Raw genomic sequence first — 19,412 nt, 5'->3', positions numbered from 1 at the left:
ACACCAACAAACAACCAGGAATTTCTGTTTGTAATGCCACCTGCTGGATGTAAATTAGGTTAATAAAGCAAGACGCTGACTTTTTACTTGCCAACGAGAGTATCGGGAAAGGTATGAAGTCTGTGTGTTTGTTGGATGTGGGATATTTTATTTAACATTGTATTCATATATAAGTGAAACGAATACATGTAACATATGAGGATGCATTATTGCTGTTAGTTTGTTGTAATGTTTCATTGTCTCAAAAGCCATTGCATAGCCAGATTTATACTGTTTGTGTGATACATTTTCCCAATAGAGGACAATTATCAAATGGATTCAAAAGTGTTCTTTTCTGCACTTTACACGATCTTGAAATATTAATTAGACCATATTTTTTAATTCAATACCAACATTGGTTATTTCATACATTTTCATTTCAATTGTTTATGGCAGAGACTATAGACGTTGCTTAAATGCCCCTTGTTTGGTGCCTAGTGGAGAATTAGAGTACAAGACTTTGGAAGCAGGAAGAATGTGTTCACAGACACATACGGTACACATTAGCTGAAAGGTGCTGAAGAAGAGGCGCAAATAAGCCGCAGAAACATGGAACTCATAAACACGATCACTCAAAGCAAACGGAAGGCCATGAAACACAGGCCAGGAAAAAAATCGACATAATAGCAATACCAACAGCATGGGTAAAACCCCATTTCAAAACAACATGGTTTTCTGAAGTCAATTGGAATAGATCTCTGTGACAATATAGGATTCAATCATCAACAACAACAAAAATACACTTTTTTTTAGACACACACTGAGGACACCATAAGGTGCATACTAAGCAAGTAGATGGCAAGTGGAAAGTGTAAGAGGGGGAGGGTGAGGGAAGCAGTGTTGTGGAGCAGTGGTAAGGGAACTGGTTTTTATTTCCAGTGTATATTTTGACAAAAATAATACTTTAACCACAAAGTTAATAGAGCAATGTGTCTCAATGCTTCAGCATATTACTAGGAAACAATCTAAATAGTTGTTCACTCATTGGACGATGGGCACCCCATAAGTCAGAACAAGCACACATTCAACATATAAATATTATTTTTGAAAATACGTATTTACAAATAAATACACTCATAAATGTGTACAGTAAGTGAATTTGCATATGGTAGCTGGGTATGGTTCAGTTAGTACAGTATTGCAGTCTTGTTAACAGTAGTGAGGGAGTGCAGCCATTGAATAACGTTTTTTTCCTAAGAGTAGAGGTCAAATACTGAACACCACCATCAAAGGAATGTATTTTCCCAGTGCAACACATACATATATCCACAATATATTATATTAATACAGAACAAAGCCATGACCCTGTCATCTTTCTAAGCAAAATAAATAGTGAAAGTGCTTGGAGCAAAATTACTACATATAATTTACACAACTACAAAAAATAAACATTTATCTACAATGAAATCTTTAAATAAATTACTATTTTAAAAAATGTTCCACATGGTAATCATCAGAAATGGTCACAAAGTAGAGTATTTAAAAAGCAATATTGCACAAATCCTCACATTTGGTCACAACTAAACTCCCATTTTGGTATTTCAAATCCACATTGAATAGACAACCGTCACAATTATATTCATTTTTTTTATTTTTATGAATGCTCCCACTGCAGAATAATTCAAAATTGCACTCAATACCACAGAGAAAATCGCTGGAGTCCTTTGCTCTCTGTGGTTGATTCTAATCGAATCCAAGTTCATAACATCACAACTCATATCATAATCTATTATAATCTAATATCCAAAATAACTATCAATATTAACGTTACCCATCCTTTATATAAAGTTTCATCCTTTTTAATTTGAAACCTCTATTGCAGTCCCCTTAGTCAATATAGTTAAATGCAATTCTACGCTATCCTAAAGTATTTTTCTACTAGGCTAGCTGTAAAAGCACTCCCTCAGGTAAATATTTATCAAATTATTCCTTCTGTTGATTAATTTGCCTTAAAGCGCTTTTTAAAGAGTATATTAGCTATTGTGGAGTTTTAATTGATTTCTATTTGGTTAATACGGTGCATCTTAAGTTAAAGTGAAAGATGTACTCTCTCATTGAAAACAACAACCATCTTACTTCATCAACCATCCAAATGTGATTCTTTATCAGTAGATTCTTACATTGAATAGGGTAAAAGCACATCATTTTGATCACGAATACATCTGTTGGAAAAAAAATGCCAAGTATGATCATTCTGGGATTATTGGGTTATTTAAAAAAGCTATTTCTAAACCAAGAAAGCAAACCAATGCAATTGACCCTAATCTACAGTTTCACTGTTAAAACGACTATTAACCAGAAACACTACTGGGGTTGTTTGTTTTGACTAGGCCCACTTTGCTCTTCAAATTATGATGCACTCAGTAAAAGAAGGCAAAAAAATGAAATCCTAATTTTGACCTATAAGTTGAGAACACTTCCAAAAAGATATTACACATGAAAGAAAGCAATCCTAGCTACCGTATTCCACCAAAATATGTGTGCGTTGTGGCTTTCCATGTACACGAAAAGTATTTCCCGTCACCTCAATCACTCGTCCCCATGTACCTGAACACCCAAAGAATTAAGCTTGAATCTGTTTTTGAACCTGCTGACCCCCAACACCTGACATTTAACCCTCGACCTGACACAGGGTTCTACAAGCTCGCCTGTACAGTTGAGATGGACTTATCCTCTGCTGCTGCCGCCCCCACCAATGGTACCTTCTCCTTGATGGGCGAGGCAGGAAGTGTTACGCTGCTACTAGTGGGAGGAGCTTCCACAGAGGTGGTGTGGGGCGGGGGGGCTCCGCCAAACTCGCGGGCGATCTCGTCAAAGGTCTTGCCCTTGGTTTCTGGGACTTTGATGAAGGTGAAGATGAAGAAGAAGATGAGTAAGATCATGAAGATGATAAAGACGTAAGGCCCACACAGCTCCTACAGAATTACAAACAAAGAGAGAGAAAAAGAGTGGAAGTCAGTAATTATTCTAATGAGTCACTGTATGACTATGTGAAATTTTTACTGAAGTGGAAGTTAGGATTCGCCCCTAATGGGAAACCTAGAGAAACCTCTCACACCTCCAGTTTGGGGAAGCTGACTCCCACCAGGAAGTTGGCGGTCCAGTTGCAGCAGCCGGCCACGGCTATGGCGGCCGGCCGCGGACCCTGGGAGAAGAGCTCTGCCACTATGAACCATGGGATAGGACCAGGCCCCATCTCAAACATGGCCACGAACAGAAACACTGCCCCGATGCTCAGGTAGCTCAGAGACGAGTAGCCCTTCTACTCAGAGAGAGAGAGAGAGAGAGAGAGAGAGAGAGAGAGAGAGAGAGAGAGAGAGAGAGAGAAGAGAGAGAGAGAGAGAGAGAGAGAGAGAGAGAGAGAGAGAGAGAGAGAGGGAGGGAGGGAGGGAGGGGGATAGAGATAGAGAGAAAGGAGATGGAGATTACCATCAATAATAGCAATGAAACTGAATTACTGTAATTAATGACATATCTGTTATGTTGAGTGACAACCAATAGAAACTGACACCCACCAACAGGAGGGCAATAGTCATGAGCAGGGCACTGACGGCCATTCCGGCCAATCCGACGAGATGCAAAGTCCTTCGTCCCACCCTCTCGACCAGGAAGAGCTGACAAAGACAGAGAAAGAAGTTACCCTACAGTAAACATACATTACATACACATAAAAACTCAATAAACACTACTGTAATACACGCAGCATGTTATACTTACAGATACCACTGTAAAGACAGTGTTAACAGCTCCTGCTCCAATAGTGGCGTAAATGGGTTGGGTGACACCGGCTGACTCAAAGATACCAGTTGAATAGTAGAACACCTGAACAGGGTTGGGGGAGGGAGACAATAGGATTATGTTCTTGATCTGCGGCAAAGCCATGATCTATGAATAGGTAGCCACATCTTATCAAAATTGTCTTTTTATCCCACTGTTACACTATGGAGTTCCCGTACGCCCGTTAAATCAAGTTTAATCCATCGAATAATACAAACAAATCTCCCAAACATGCAATCATTGAGAATATAAGGCAGGTTGAATGCACCTGCCATTCAACTATGCATAGGCAGCTGCAGTTTCTCTCTGTATGAAGGCCGGGTCATCTTCATAAGGGCACACCGTAGCACATAGTCTCTGTCTCTGCCTTTTTTCGTTGTTTCGTGCCTAGTGAATACGACCCTGTATTGTTAGGCTGTCCTCTGAGATATCCTTGGTGACACTTAAACGAATTAGAATGTGTTCGTACTGTGGCCCCCTGGGAGTCATAGTTCACTCACAGCATTGATTCCGGAGAGCTGCTGGGAGAGGTGGAGCATGACGGCAATGAGGAGCGGCTGCCGATAGGCTGCGGTGCGGAACAGCTCGAGGATGGTCACTTTCTTCTCCATGGCCATCTTGGAACTCTCCTCCTTCATCTCCTGCATGTCTTTACTCACATCCTCTGTGCCACGCAGACGCACCAGGGCTGGGGGGAGAAAATGGTGGAGTGAGAGGCTACAGATAAGTGACACTACAATGGAGAGTAAAGGACTTACAAGTTGTAAAAGGAGAGAATGTATTTGTGAAATAATTAGGTAAGTAGAAAGTCAACCAATGACAATATGTTCCAAGAAAATATTGAAATATGTTAGGTGCGTAAAACATTTATAAAGGCCCAGTGCAGTCAAAAATGTGATTTTTCTGTGTTTTATATATACTTCCACACTATAATGTGCAATGCCCTTTTAGTGTAAGAGCTGTTAGAAAAAAACGTCTGGAATTTCAGGCTGTTTGGGTGGGATTGAGTTTTGGTCTGCCTGTCGACATCACCATGCGGTCAATTAGTTAATAGACCAATAAGAAAGAGAGGTCCAAACCTCTATGCCAATAGAAGCTAGTTTTAAGTTTCCCCTCCCCACTCAGACCACTCCCAGACATTCGTAAGAAAATGATTGCTGAGAAATTGCTGTTTGCTAAGAAGCTATTTTTGATTCTTTTTGACCATTTTAATTTAAAACAATCACAGTAAGGTACTTAATGGTTACTCAGAAATTATTTGATATTGATATAAAATGGCTGCATTGGGGGCCTCCCGAGTAGTGCGGCGTACAGTACAATTGGCCCAGCGTCGTCCGGTTGAGCGGAGGATTTGGCCGGCTGGGATGTCCTTGTCCCGTCGCGCTCTAGCGACTCCTTGTGGTGGCTGGGCGCACGCACGCTGGCTTCGGTCGCCAGCTGTAGGGTGTTTCCTTTTACACATTGGTGCGGCTGGCTTCCAGGTTAAGCGAGCAGTGTGGCTTGGCGGGATTGTGTTTCGGAGGCATGGCTCTCGACCTTTTCCTCTTCCGAATCCGTACGGGAGTTGCAGCGATGGGACAAGACTGTAACTACCAATTGGGGAGACAAATAGTTTTTTCTATTAAGTGCCTGCATTGGACCTTTAAAACATTACTTGAGTATATTGTCAAGCAGACTAGCGATCGTAGCACCAACATTAAAACCTGCCTGCGTTGTAGTTGTTTTTTCAGTAGCTGTCCATGGTCGTGCCAGTTCTTACATAACGTTATCAATCACATCATGTTTTTTTCCTTTTTAATTTTTTTAATTCACAAAAGCAGTCTGTTTGAAAAAAACTGTGTGAAGGAGACTAAGACATGAACTCAGGTGACCCCCATGGTGTGAACTAAAGTAGGGACCGATGCCAAAACCTGCTGTTGACCTAGGACTCTTTTCTAGACTCAACAAGCGTCCGTCTCACCTGATTTGTCTTGGCCTGTCAGTGTATGCATTAATCAAATGCCCAGTCAGAGGAAGGGCAACAACGCCACAGGCCTATGTTTGGCATGCACAATTCACACCATTCAATGGTATTTAATGTACATTGAGGGCTCTAACTTAATTAATTATTAGGTACACCCATCTAGTACCAGGTCGGACCCCCCTTTGCCTCCAGAACAGCCTCTTTGGGGCATGGAAACGTTGCTCAATTGGTATCAAGGACCCTAACGTGCGCGGGTACCTAATGAAGTGGCCACTGAGTGTATGGTTTATTGTCACATACACCTGCATGTTGGTACTTGCGTCTAAGTACCACTCACCAAATTACACAATTTTACTTCAGAATTTCTCCGCAAATAGATACAATACCAGGTACATACAAGCTAAAATAGGAGTGTGAAATGAAGTCTTTCCATTTATCTTCCTGACAAATCAGAGTTCCTGATGAACCAGAGTAAATGACTGCATTTGGAGCATAGAAATAGAATTACTAGAATGTGCAAAGCACCTGAAACCCCAACAATTTGATGGTTTCTATGGTTTGGAGCACCCACCTTTGCGGGCCTGCTCTTCCTTGTTCTGGTTGATGAGGAGGAAGCGGGGGCTCTCGGGACAGAAGGGCAGCAGGATACACTGCAGCACGGCCGGGATGACAGTCAGAGCCAGCAGCAGAGGCCACAGCTTGTCCGACCCCAGCAGAGACTCCAAGCCAAAGATCTACAACACAGAGAGGTTTAGGTAGGATTAACTTTACTACCAGTAATGTTTCATTCACAGCTTACATGCAAACATGAATGGAATATGCTGTACATTGATGGGATTGGAAGCACTGATGGGATGAATATACACTATGGTAGATAGGATTCAACAATACACCAATCCATTGATGGCATGGAATGGAAGTGGCAGTTCTATAAAAGGATTCAAATGGAGAAGGTTTCATGACAGCGTGTGGGTGAAAATGAAGGGGAGGAATATTACTAATTGTATTCCTAGAGCAAGATGTAGTCGCTCATTAAAAACTAATTTAATACTCATTAAATAATTTGAATAATGAGAAAATAATTAGAAAAAGATATTACTCCAATGTTAAGAGATAAGTAAATCAGAATGTCTGCCGGTTATGACTTAATCATATCAGTGTAGTGGAGGGTAAACGGAAGTAAACGCCATATAGGCAGCTTTTTTATTTTACACAAGCATTTACCCGCCTTTTGCAGGAAAATGCATTGAAAGTATAGGGAGCGTAACTTTATTCTCCGCGAACGGCAATCATGGTTGTTGACCCACCAATTTTTTTTTTAACTACATCACTGCATAAAATAATACTCCCAGACATTAAACAGAATATTCTTATATGGGGACTTTATTCCCAGTAGCATAAGCAAAGACATGGTATGATAACGTACGTGTTAAGACTATTCCTATGTTAAAGGACAGAAAATCAAGATGGCTGCCGTCGAGGACCGACCTGAGCCACCAGGATGCCAATCACTACGCCCAGCTGGTGCAAGGTGCCGAAGGCGCCCCGGAGAGGGGTGGGGGACAGCTCCCCCACATACATGGGCGTAAGGCCGGTAAAGAGGCCACAGAAGAGGCCAATGACGAGGCGTCCAGCGATGACCATCTCATAGGAGGAGCAAATGGTGGAGAAACCCATGAGGAGGCCTCCGATCACAGCCAGGATGTTGACCAGGAACATGGACAATTTCCTTTATCCCAATACACCGAGACACACACACACACAGATTGAAGGCTTTAGAGACAAAGTGTTGCACAGAGTAAGAGATAGACAGAGAAAGGTTAAGAGGGAGGGAGAGTGAGACGTAGAGGGAGGAGGAAACAGAGCAACCGTTCTAACCACTCTCCACTGATTCCTTAGAGCCTCATTGGTCCCTGCAGCATAGCAGAGGCAGAAACAGACCAAGGAAAGGCAGAGAACCAGAACTGAAGAGTGACCAAATTCACTCCTAAGGATAAAAATTCCAAACATTTACATTTTAGTCATTTAGCAGACACTCTTATCCAGAGCGACTTACAGTCGTGAATGCAGACATTTCATTTCATAAATTTTTTTTTGTTTTGTACTTGGCCCCCCCGTGGGAATCGAACCCACAACCCTGGCGTTGCAAACACCATGCTCTACCAACTGAGCTACGGGGAAGGAAATTAAATGTTGGACCTTCATTTAACTAGGCAAGTCAGTTAAGAACAAATTCTTATTTTCAATGACGGCCTAGGAACAGTGGGTTAACTGCCTTGTTCAGGGGCAGAATAACAGATTTTTACCTTGTCAGCTCAGGGATTCAATCTTGCAACCTTTCAGTTAAAAGTCCAATGCTCTAACCACTAGGCTACCTGCCGCCCCGCTCAATAAACCTTATTCACAGCTGATTGTTCTGCCATAGACAATACGTGTGGGTAGCTAATAAATGGTTGTTTTTTTTCTCATCAGGGCAGATGACTGACAATGGGCTAGAAATGTTATTCTAAGTATGCTGGCTCAAATAATATTGTTACAGTGTGAAGGTGCAGTGGTTTTTACATTTTACATTTACATTTAAGTCATTTAGCAGACGCTCTTATCCAGAGCGACTTACAAATTGGTGCATTCACCTTATGATATCCAGTGGAACAACCACTTTACAATAGTGCATCTAAATCTTTTAAGGGGGGGGGGGGGGGGGGGGGGGGGGGGGGTTAGAAGGATTACTTTATCCTATCCTAGGTATTCCTTAAAGAGGTGGGGTTTCAGGTGTCTCCGGAAGGTGGTGATTGAGTCCGCTGTCCTGGCGTCGTGAGGGAGCTTGTTCCACCATTGGGGTGCCAGAGCAGCGAACAGTTTTGACTGGGCTGAGCGGGAACTGTGCTTCCTCAGAGGTAGGGGGGCCAGCAGGCCAGAGGTGGATGAACGCAGTGCCCTTGTTTGGGTGTAGGGCCTGATCAGAGCCTGAAGGTATGGAGGTGCCGTTCCCTTCACAGCTCCGTAGGCAAACATTTTTTAATTTACATGTCAAACCTTTTTATTTTTGCATTGAAAACTTCACTTCCTAACCTGTTCCAAAACGTGAACATTAGAAAACGATTGATAGTTAGTGAAAACTGGCATCGGGGTGAAACAGGTGAATACTGGGTCACCACTCACCTCCCAAATCTGTCTGCCATCACGCCGACGCTGAAGGAGCCCACCATGCCGCCCACACTAAAGATGGCCACCGACAAGCTCCACACAATGGTGCACGTTCCTGGTTTGATGGGCTCGGCATACCTCTCCATCCATGTGTTATTGAAGAAGGCCCGCAGTTTCTGAACAGAAAGAGAGAGGGAGAGAGAGAGAGAGAGAGAGAGAGACAGAAAGAGACAGAAAGAGACAGAAAGAGACAGAAAGAGATAGAGAAGAAATCAAATAAGAGGGAGGGAGAGAGAGAAAGATCAGAGATAAAGCATTACCAAGATACAATCTCTTGATTTAACGCTTGATGAAGCACTGTGAAATACAAATCAGTAGTACAATATCCACAAGCATAATGGAAAGTGTTTAAACAATGTAAAGTTTAACAAAACCAAATCCCACACATGCGTTCACTGTTATAAGAAAACACAAAATAAGCCTACAAACCTGCTCCGGTGCATTAATGACCCCTGTGTTGTAGCCAAACTGCAGCGAGCCAATGACTGCAGTGGCCAGGGAGAACAGGAGGTATCCTGTCACCTGCTTTTTCTGCTAGAGACAGAATGGGGAGAGTGTGTGTTATTAGGGATTTATTTATGCAGGGGAAATTGAAATTACATTTTTGTCCCCCCCCAAGCTTAAGATGCACCATCTTGTTTTCAAGTGTCCCCCCCCCCCCATTTTTTTTTTAAAATAAATAAACAATTCATAGTAGACAGAATAATATGGCAACTACTGTCTAATAGCAATGAAATAATAATACAAAACTAAAACGTACATTAACAGCATAAAAAACAAAATACAACTACTAATAGGCTTACAACTAATAAAGACTACTGCTACAACTACTAATACAACGAATACAATTCAGTACCTATAATATATACTGCACATACATACAGTCCCAGTCAAAAGTTTGGACACATCTAATTCAAGGGTTTTCTTTATTTTTACAATTTTATACATTGTAAAATAATAGTGAAGACATCAAAACTATGAAATAACGCATATTACATTTACATTTACATTTAAGTCATTTAGCAGACGCTCTTATCCAGAGCGACTTACAAAATGGTGCATTCACCTTATGATATCCAGTGGAACAACCACTTTACAATAGTGCATCTAAATCTTTTAAGGGGGGGGGTTAGAAGGATTACTTTATCCTATCCTAGGTATTCCTTAAAGAGGTGGGGTTTCAGGTGTCTCCGGAAGGTGGTGATTGACTCCGCTGTCCTGGCGTTGTGAGGGAGCTTGTTCCACCATTGGGGTGCCAGAGCAGCGAACAGTTTTGACTGGGCTGAGCGGGAACTGTGCTTCCTCAGAGGTAGGGGGGCCAGCAGGCCAGTGGTAGATGAACGCAGTGCCCTTGTTTGGGTGTAGGGCCTGATCAGAGCCTGAAGGTATGGAGGTGCCGTTCCCTTCACAGCTCCGTAGGCAATCACCATGGTCTTGTAGCGGATGCGAGCTTCAACTGGAAGCCAGTGGAGAGAGCGGAGGAGCGGGGTGACGTGAGAGAACTTGGGAAGGTTGAACACCAGACGGGCTGCGGCGTTCTGGATGAGTTGTAGGGGTTTAATGGATATGCATATGGAATCATGTAGGAACCAAAAAATGGTTAAACAAACACGGTAGAAGGAGGATGAGTCATACAGACAGACAGAGGTAGAACCGCGCTCCCCCTCAACTGGTGCCTCCAGAGAAATGTTCAGATGGCAGCATAACACTTATATGGTGTTCCAAAAAGATCCCAAAGCTGTTAGGTCTATTTTTGTGGTACCATAAGAAGGATAATTAGGGTCAGGCTTGAAGGAAAGGCCTATGTTTAGCACCATCGAGCCACAAAGAGTGGAGTGCCCTTGTTTGGGGTTATGAAATGTGCTTAGTTGTGATCTTATAGGTTGGATGGGACTGCGCGACTGTTGCCAATGCCAAGGATTTTACCCTCCTCCATCAATGGGGCTTTTGTCAGTCCTGTGCAAAATGTGGACTTGGCAAAAGAAACTGGCGCCAGTGTAGAGTTAACGCAACAATAATCAGTGTTGGCCAGCATTAAATCAAATTAACCTCTTAAACAGTCCCAGTCAAAAGTTTGGACACACCTTCTCATTCCAGGGTTTTTCTTTATTTTTTATATTTTCTACATTGTAGAATAATAGTGAAGACATCAAAACTATGAAATAACACATCATGTAGTAATCAAAAACATATTTTATATTTGAGAATATTCAAAGTAGCCACCCTTTGCCTTGATGATAGCTTTGCACAATCTTGGCATTCTCTCAAACAGATTCATCTGGAATGCTTTTCCAACAGTCTTGAAGGAGTTCCCACATATGCTGAGCACTTGTTGGCTCCTTTTCCTTCACTCTGCCGTCCAACTCATCCCAAACCATCTCAATTGGGTTGAGGTTGGGTGATTGTGGAGGACAGGTCATCTGATGCAGCCCTCCATCACCCTCCTTCTTGGTCAAATAGATTTTACACAGCCTGGAGGTATGTTGGGTCATTGTCCTCTTGAAAAACAAATGATTGTCCCACTAAGCGCAAACCAGATGGGATGGCGTATCGCTGCAGAATTCTGTGGTAGCCGTGCTAGTTAAGTGTGCCTTGAATTCTAAATAAATCACAGACAGTGTCACCAGCAAAGCACCCCCACACCATCACACCTCTACCTCCATGCTTCACTGTGCGCACACATGCAGAGATCACCCGTTCACCTACTCTGCGTCTCACAAAGACACAGCGGTTGGAACCAAAAATAAAAAATTTGAACTCATCAGCCCAAGGACAGATTTCCACCAGTCTAATGTCCATTGCTCATGTTTCTTGGCCCAAGCAAGTCTCTTCTTATTATTGGTGTCCTTTAGTAGTGGTTTATTTGCAGCAATTAGACCATGAAGGCCTGATTCTCGTAGTCTCCTCTGAACAGTTGATGTTGAGATGTGTCTTTGACTTGAACTCTGTGAAGCATTTATTTGGGCTGCAATTTCTGAGACTGGTAACTCTAATGAACTTATACTCTGCAGCAGAAGTAACTGGGTCTTCCAATCCTGTGGCGGTCCTCATGAGAGCCAGTTTCATCATAGCGCTTGATGGTTTTGCGACTTCACTGACATTTTACACATTGACTGACCTTCATGTCATAAAGTAACGATGGACTGTTGTTTCTCTTTTCTTATTTGACCTGTTCTTGCCATAATATGGACTTGGTCTTTTGCCAAATAGGGCTATCTTCTGTATACCACCCATACCTCGTCACAACACAACTGATTGACTTAAACGCATTAAGAAGGAAAGAAATTCCACAAATTAAGGCACACCTGTGAATTGAAATGCATTCCAGGTGACTACCTCATGAAGCTGGTTGAGAGAATGCCAAGAGTGTGCAAAGCTGTCATCAAGGCAAAGGGTGGCTACTTTGAAGAATCTCAAATATAAAATATATTTGGATTTGTTTAACACTTTTTTGGTCACATGTGCTATTTCACAGTTTTGATGTCTTCACTATGTCACGGCTCCTCCTCTGCAGTGCAGGGGCGGTTCCCCCTGCAGGCAGAGGAGGGTCGTTAGTGATTGCAGCTGGTGTGATTGGAGCCACCTGGGCTCAGGGTATTTAACCAACTGCTCCACTAACTTCTCTCTTCTGGCTCGCTTGGCTTGCTCTCGCTCTCTCCCTGCTCCTCCAGGTATGATCCGGTTTTGTTTGTTCCTTTGTTGGTTTGTTTAGTTTCCACTCAGTCATGTTTACACACACATATCCATGCACCCTACATACACCCTATATTATGACATATCCACACCTCATTCCTTTTCATTTGTTTATAGTTAGTTTTGTTTGATAATAAAGAACTTTTTGAATTGGCCTATACCGGTTGTTGATGTCCTCATTTGTGCCACAGGCTATGAGCCGGCCTGTGACAACTATTATTCTACAATGTAGAAAATAGTAAAATAAAGAAAAACCCTGGAATGAGTAGGTGTGTCCAAACTTTTGAATGGTACTGTACATATTTACAAATTTCTTCACATGGTGATGTTTCTATTAGTTAAAAACCCAAAACAGTTTGCTCATAACATTTGAAAAAGGGCTTTCTTAAATTCACTGTGTTATTTTAATGCCCTGATTTCTATAGGTAAATGATTCCAGTCAGTCAGTTGGGTCTTTGTATCTGAAAGATCTTACTCTAACCTCACGATGTACCCTTGGAATTTGCAATTGCTGCTGTTGTCAAAAAGCGTAGTGTGAGTCTTGTAAAGTTAGGTGTTCCTTAATATATATATTATATATATATATATATATACAAGGACATTTAACTTGATACATTTAAAAAGAAATCGGTACCAATGCAATTGTCTTCTGTTTCGGAGTGACAGCCAATTTAGTGATCCATACATTGTGCAATGATGTCTTCCAATAGCATCCAAGAAAGAATCTGCAAAGATTGTTATACATGAATTCTAATTTGCAAAGTAAGGTCTTGGTTGTGTTTCGATAGATTATGTCCCCCATAGTCTAGGATAGTTATCCATCTGCTGCTTCCTAAGGTCTTTCTAATGGATACAGTAAAAAAAAAAAAAAAATTGATCTGTAGTGTAACCCAAGCTTATTATAGTTAATTATTTTTCAAAAATAATCAATATGCTTTCCAAAAGATCATTCAGAATCTAGATATTTTAAACAATCAACGTCTTCAAGCGTTGTTCCATCACTTGCATGAATTTTGAAATTGCTAGCTGTGGAGTTTATTCTTTGCCGTGTACCAAAAAGTATGATATGGGACTTTGTTTGATATACCACCAAATTATTTGCTAGAAATCATTTTTAAGTGTTAAAATCATCTTGGGAGAGTTGCTTGTATCCGCAAAATATTTGAACCTGATGTATAGAGCGCTTAATCATCAGTGTGTAAGAGAACATGTATTCAAAACAATTAGATGCAATTCATTTATGAATACAGAGAAAAGGGGGACAATGCTGAGCCTTGAAGTACACCTATACTGAGTACAAAAAGGTGTTTTGTGTCCTTCCATGAAAACGCATTGTTTTCTATTGCTGAGATACGCATTGAACCAGTTTAGTGATCTGTTAGTGAAACCAATGTTAAGTTTTCCTAGTAAGATGATCAACTAAATCAAATGCTTTTGATAAATCATAAAGTTGGCACCAGTTAGTTTGCCTTGGTCAGATTAAGAATTTATATAATTTGTATGTTTCACTAATGCTGTAGTAGTGGAATGGGTAGGTCTAAAGACAAAGTGTGAAATTCAATTAATCTAGGTACTGATACATTTGGGAATATATTAATTTCTCAGACTTTTGCTATTGAACAGGTTACTGATATAGGTCTATAGTTATTTGGGTCTAAGGAGTTTCGGCCTTCATGGAGAGCGGTCACTCGGGCACATTTCCATACAAAAGGTATTTCATCAGTCTTTAAAGACATGCTGAGATCTGCTAGATGCATTATAACATTAACAGACCACTTTATAGTTGCATGCATATACATATGGCTATATGCTGGATACCAAAATATAGGCTATTTACATTTGACTGTATCCTTAATTGACCCTGAAGCCAGTTCTCAAATGAAACTCGTTGAAGGCCACATAAATCAAGCTCTGAGTCTTTTCTGCTGAATCCAGTAATACGGAACACTATGCAGAGACACTGCTGAGAAGGCATATTGTTAGAGGTTATATGATACTGGACTGACCTTTCCTCGCGGCTTAGGTGCCCTTTGGTCCACCTTTTAGAGCTCGTGGTTGAGGCGGTGTTGAGTCCGTATGTGAGCCTCAGTTTGTGCAAGAAGAGATGACAGACGTGAGGGACTTGTGTAGGAAATGCTAATAACGCCCCCAAATTTTGAATGCAATGAAATATAAGATCAAAAATGTTCTTAGCATCAGTATCATTTAATTGATCTTTACATCACCTTACATCTAACTATAGTTGAATGATGCAATTCTGGTCCATTATAAACATTGCCCTTTCATCTCTTCTCCTACTGAATTACATTTTCTCTTCCACCATATGACAGATTTCCAAACATATTTAGATGGCATATATTTTCTGTGTTTTGTAGGTCTGTGTTTGGACGGGAAGGTCTCCCAAAGTGATGGTGGCTCCATTCAATAGAGGAACTATCCGGAAATCCCAATGAAAAATAGGAACCGAAGTAGGCAGGAATGTGTCACAAGACAAAGCATGTGTCTGCAAAAACATACAATGTGACAGTCTGTGCTATTTTAACACACTGTAAACAAACGAGCAAAACACTATGGCCTCCGCCAAACCCAGTCCCTCCCTCCATCCCTCTCTCTCTCTCTTCCCTCCCTCCTCTCACTCTGTTTATATCCTGAAGTTCACCTTCCACCACTCCCCCTCTTCTCTCTACCCCCCTTCGCCGCCTGTAAAGTCACAATGACTCAGTAGAAATAAGCAGCCTGAGATGCATTCAAAATTTGTAAAATTCTCATGATTTGTACAATAATTGTATCAATATTGAAAGAGTTGGGATAAGACTTAAAATAGGACTGTGTTAAAAGAGGTCTTCCTTTTCAGCCCGGCCAAATGCTGTACTTCATTAAAAAGAATATTTCACAATTACACACGGTCATACTTCAGGTATGTGTACAATGTAACTTTGTGCTAGTAGCCTAGTAATGGAGTTGTTTGCAAAGTGAGCAACACTCAGATAAAAATAAGAATTCAACAGGGTAGTAGTCCTTTTCAGAGTCACAGAAGTGGAACTTATTAATCTGACCTAAGTGAACTGTACACTCCGATTCTGTCTCAGGGCTCCATCTCTCTTTTCCTCTTTTTGTTCCCAACCCTCTCTTTTCTAATGATGTAACACACTACTTATTTCATAACCCCATCCCAGACTGCATCTATTTCCTCCTCTTTTTCCCCCTCCCTGTTTCTAATGAAGGACACACAACTTCTTCTATAGCCCCCTCGCTCCAAGAGTATTTCTGTCTCTTCCTCATTTTCATAACAACTGCCTGAAGGTGACCGTTGAATTGACACTCGCTAAAATAGACCAAAACACACAGCGATAAAACATGGCATTGCTGCTCCTTGCACCAATGCATTGTGCGAGGGAAAAGACTCTCTCTCTCTCTCTCTATACGACAATGATTCTGGCCTAATTCTTTCTGAGCCATTCACTGAACCGTTCACTCTTATCTCATTAACCTACTGTAAGAGAACCAATCAAACCCATTCATGTACTGAAGGACGCTGAGGCCAAATTGTATTGATGAGTTGATTAGCTTTGGCTATATATCCAATACCACAACATAGGTTGAGCTCTAAATGGCCTTGGGTTATTTCATTACGTCAATAGCAGAGATGAATGATTAGAAGTGTATGCCATAGCTGAATGCACGATAAACGTCATTAGCTAAAAGCTCATTCTGGACCCTATTATTCATAGAACAGTAACCTAACTGTCCACTTCTACAGTGCCTTCACAAAGTACTCATACCCCTTGACTTATTCCACATTTTGTTACAGCCTGAATTCAAAATGGATTAAATAGTTGTTTTTCTTCACCCATCTACGCACAATACCCCATAACGACAAAGTGAAAACATGTTTTTATAACTTTGTGCAAATGTTTTGAAAACAAAACACCAATATCTAATTCACATAAGTATTCACACTCCTGACACAATACATTTTAGAATCACCTTTGGCAGCGATTACAGCTTGGAGTCTTTCTGCGTACGTCTCTAAGAGCTTTGCACACCTGGATTGTACAATATTTACCAATTGTTCAAGCTCTGTCAAGTTGGTTGTTGTTTTACTAGTGCTTTATTGCAAACAGGATGCATGTTTCAAATTTTCTGGGATATTCAATGTCTGCTTTTTATTTTACCCATCTACCAATAGGTGCCCTTCTTTGCGAGGCATTGGAAAACCTCCCTGGTCTTTGTGGTTGAATCAGTGTTTGAAATGCACTGCTCGACTGAGGGACCTTGCAGATAATTGTATGTGTGGGGTACAGAGATGAGGCGGTCATTCAAAAATCATGTCAAACACTTTTATTGCACACAGAGTGAGTCCATGCAACTTATTATGTGTCTAGTTAAGCACATTGAACTTATTTAGGCTTGCCATAAAAAAAGGGGTTGAATACTTATTCACTCAAGACATTTCAGCTTTTCATTTTTTATTCATTTGTAAATTATAGTGTATTTTGTGTAGGCCAGTTACACAAAAATCTCAATTTAATCTATTTTAAATTTAGGCTGTAGCACAACAAAGTGTGGAAAAAGTCAAGGGGTGTGAGTACTTTCTGAAGGTGCTGTATGGCTCATGGAAGCTCAGCATAGAACCGGAGCATGACTCACTGATATACAGCGTCATACAGTACAACGCCCACCCCCATGAAGTAGGTTTTGAACAGTCATATGACATTCTGACTGCATGCAACAGAATTGGAAATAATTTGATGGATTGTAGGAATGCAAAGGTTTAGGAACCTTTTGAGGGGCCACACATTGTATGGTCAAAGTATAGTATGTGTGAGTAGTGCATGGTCAGCATATAATAACAGCAGCATAGATTACTACTCTGTCTACAGGATTCAATTAGGGAGCAGAACTTACCTCCTCCTCCACCATCTTCAGTGAATAGATAGATATTCACTAACAAATAGCAGCTCTTGATGAGAAGATGACAAACAGGACAAGAGAAAAGATCTTCAGGTGGAAAAGCACGCACAGTCTGGAAAGCTGCAGCCTGCAAATAAGGAACTGATAAGACGTTGTCCTTGGTGCTGAATCTGACCACAGTTGTAAACAAACGTTGCCCTGCTGCTTTTACGAATTGAACTGAAGTAGCCCTAAAATAACAAGTTTAAGCATTTTATATCCTGATAGCCTACTTTCTAACGTCTTAATAGATTGCAATGTCTTCATTTGTTTACGATTCTATTCAATTGATTTGTTTTATGTCCAGTGCGTACTGAGCTAATAGTGAATCCGATGGCAGCAAAAACAATATACTTATACTTCGCTATAAAAATCACTTTTCTATGAAATGCAAAACGTAGACTTTCGGTCAAATGGAGTTATTCCCACACTTCTTAAACTGCCAAAAGCTACTATAAAGGCACTAATCTTGACCTACTAATCAATATTTTATACAGACGGTTTGTCAGCAATGCCCTAGATATGTCATATAATAGTATAAATCAAGCAATTTACCGCAATTCACCTGCCGTGACCAGTCGTGCTATAGTCGTGCTATTCCTCTCCCGCCCTCCACGATTCAACTGGCACCAATGCGTTAGGATGCTATCAAATCAAAGTCCCTTGCAAATGTCTTTGTTATTCGTTTCATATAGCTCAGTGTTGTGGAGTGGATGCGCGACAATCCGCACCTTTCCCTTTGAGGAGTTAGTCCAGTTCCCATCAACCTATGAAAAACGAGATGCTCTCTGCGTGACCTCTTTTTGGCGTGGGTCTCCTATTATGGTGCTGATGGTGAACCAACGTTGGTTTAGTTGTAGGGGATGTTGCGGTCCCCGGATAGAATCAGCGGTTCCAGTGTCCTCCCCATGATGCTCTGCGAAGGAGACCTTGAGAGTGATCAGCTGATGACGGATGCTGATGCAACGCTGCCCCAGTACCAAAGCAATGTATCACGCGCCTGGCACCGTCCGCGACACTGAGGCACATCCATTTGTATGCTCTTTCGTTTGAGCTATTCCTCCATCTAATATTTGTTTAAATGGTTGACGTTGTAGAATATGTGTAGCCTGTTCGACAATTAGGTTTATATATATATATATACATAAATTGCCTCCCGTATATTGTTCTCAAGCAGTGGGACTGAGATTGAATAACGGTATTGGGTATCACGTCACATGGCTGTCAGAAATCTCGTGACTCAGTGTGAGAATAGTAACAGTGGCCCATGACTCAGGGTTATTCAGTCAACATGAACAAGCAGAATGAAACAATTATTGTTCATAAATGGTTACATTGTAGGTTATGTTCTCAAATAAAGAGCGAAGCTCTTGGTAATTATTCAGACCATAGGCCTAATAAAGCATTCGTTTTCTATTATATTGAGATCAAAATAAAGATGCTCACTTACCTTGTGCCCTATTATTCCCAATATAAAATAAGTTTGGACAATAGCAGGCCAAAAATACTTTTGAAATGTTGGTTGGAGTAACATGGCACATGCATTTTATGTTGCAGCATCAATGTCAACTGAATTTTAACGGTGTTGCACCAGGTTGTGCCCTTTCATCATACTGATCATTTAATAAAGGTTGGGCCTGTATTTAGACAATGAGCACGTTCCTTGTATAATTTATCCATTCCTCATTGCAAATCCTCACTTTCGCCTCATTCAGTTTGATGTAACAAGCATTCGGCAGTCTTTCCTGCAACCCTCGTGGTCAGTTGCATCATATAGGCT

The 19,412-nt window shown here is 41.1% G+C and overlaps 1 protein-coding gene across 1 annotated transcript; it reads right to left on the bottom strand.

Annotated features, from left to right (window-relative positions):
- Positions 1-127: 127 nt before the first annotated feature.
- LOC106569997 (solute carrier family 2, facilitated glucose transporter member 1) lies at positions 128-18,824 on the bottom strand. Its single transcript, XM_014141829.3, has 11 exons — positions 18,188-18,824; positions 17,588-17,720; positions 9,416-9,520; positions 8,942-9,102; positions 7,268-7,508; positions 6,351-6,513; positions 4,317-4,504; positions 3,757-3,861; positions 3,555-3,653; positions 3,098-3,301; positions 128-2,954 (listed from the first exon to the last, which is right to left on the bottom strand). The coding sequence occupies exons 2-11, from the start codon at positions 17,600-17,602 to the stop codon at positions 2,676-2,678; spliced, it is 1,560 nt and encodes a 519-aa protein (XP_013997304.1). The 5' UTR covers positions 17,603-17,720; positions 18,188-18,824; the 3' UTR covers positions 128-2,675.
- Between the last annotated feature and the right edge of the window lie 588 nt (positions 18,825-19,412).

The sequence above is a fragment of the Salmo salar genome, chromosome 14 (genome assembly GCF_965601325.2).
Source record: "Salmo salar chromosome 14, fSalSal1, whole genome shotgun sequence".
Taxonomy (NCBI): domain Eukaryota; kingdom Metazoa; phylum Chordata; class Actinopteri; order Salmoniformes; family Salmonidae; genus Salmo; species Salmo salar.
This window is presented reverse-complemented; position numbering and strand designations above follow the sequence as displayed.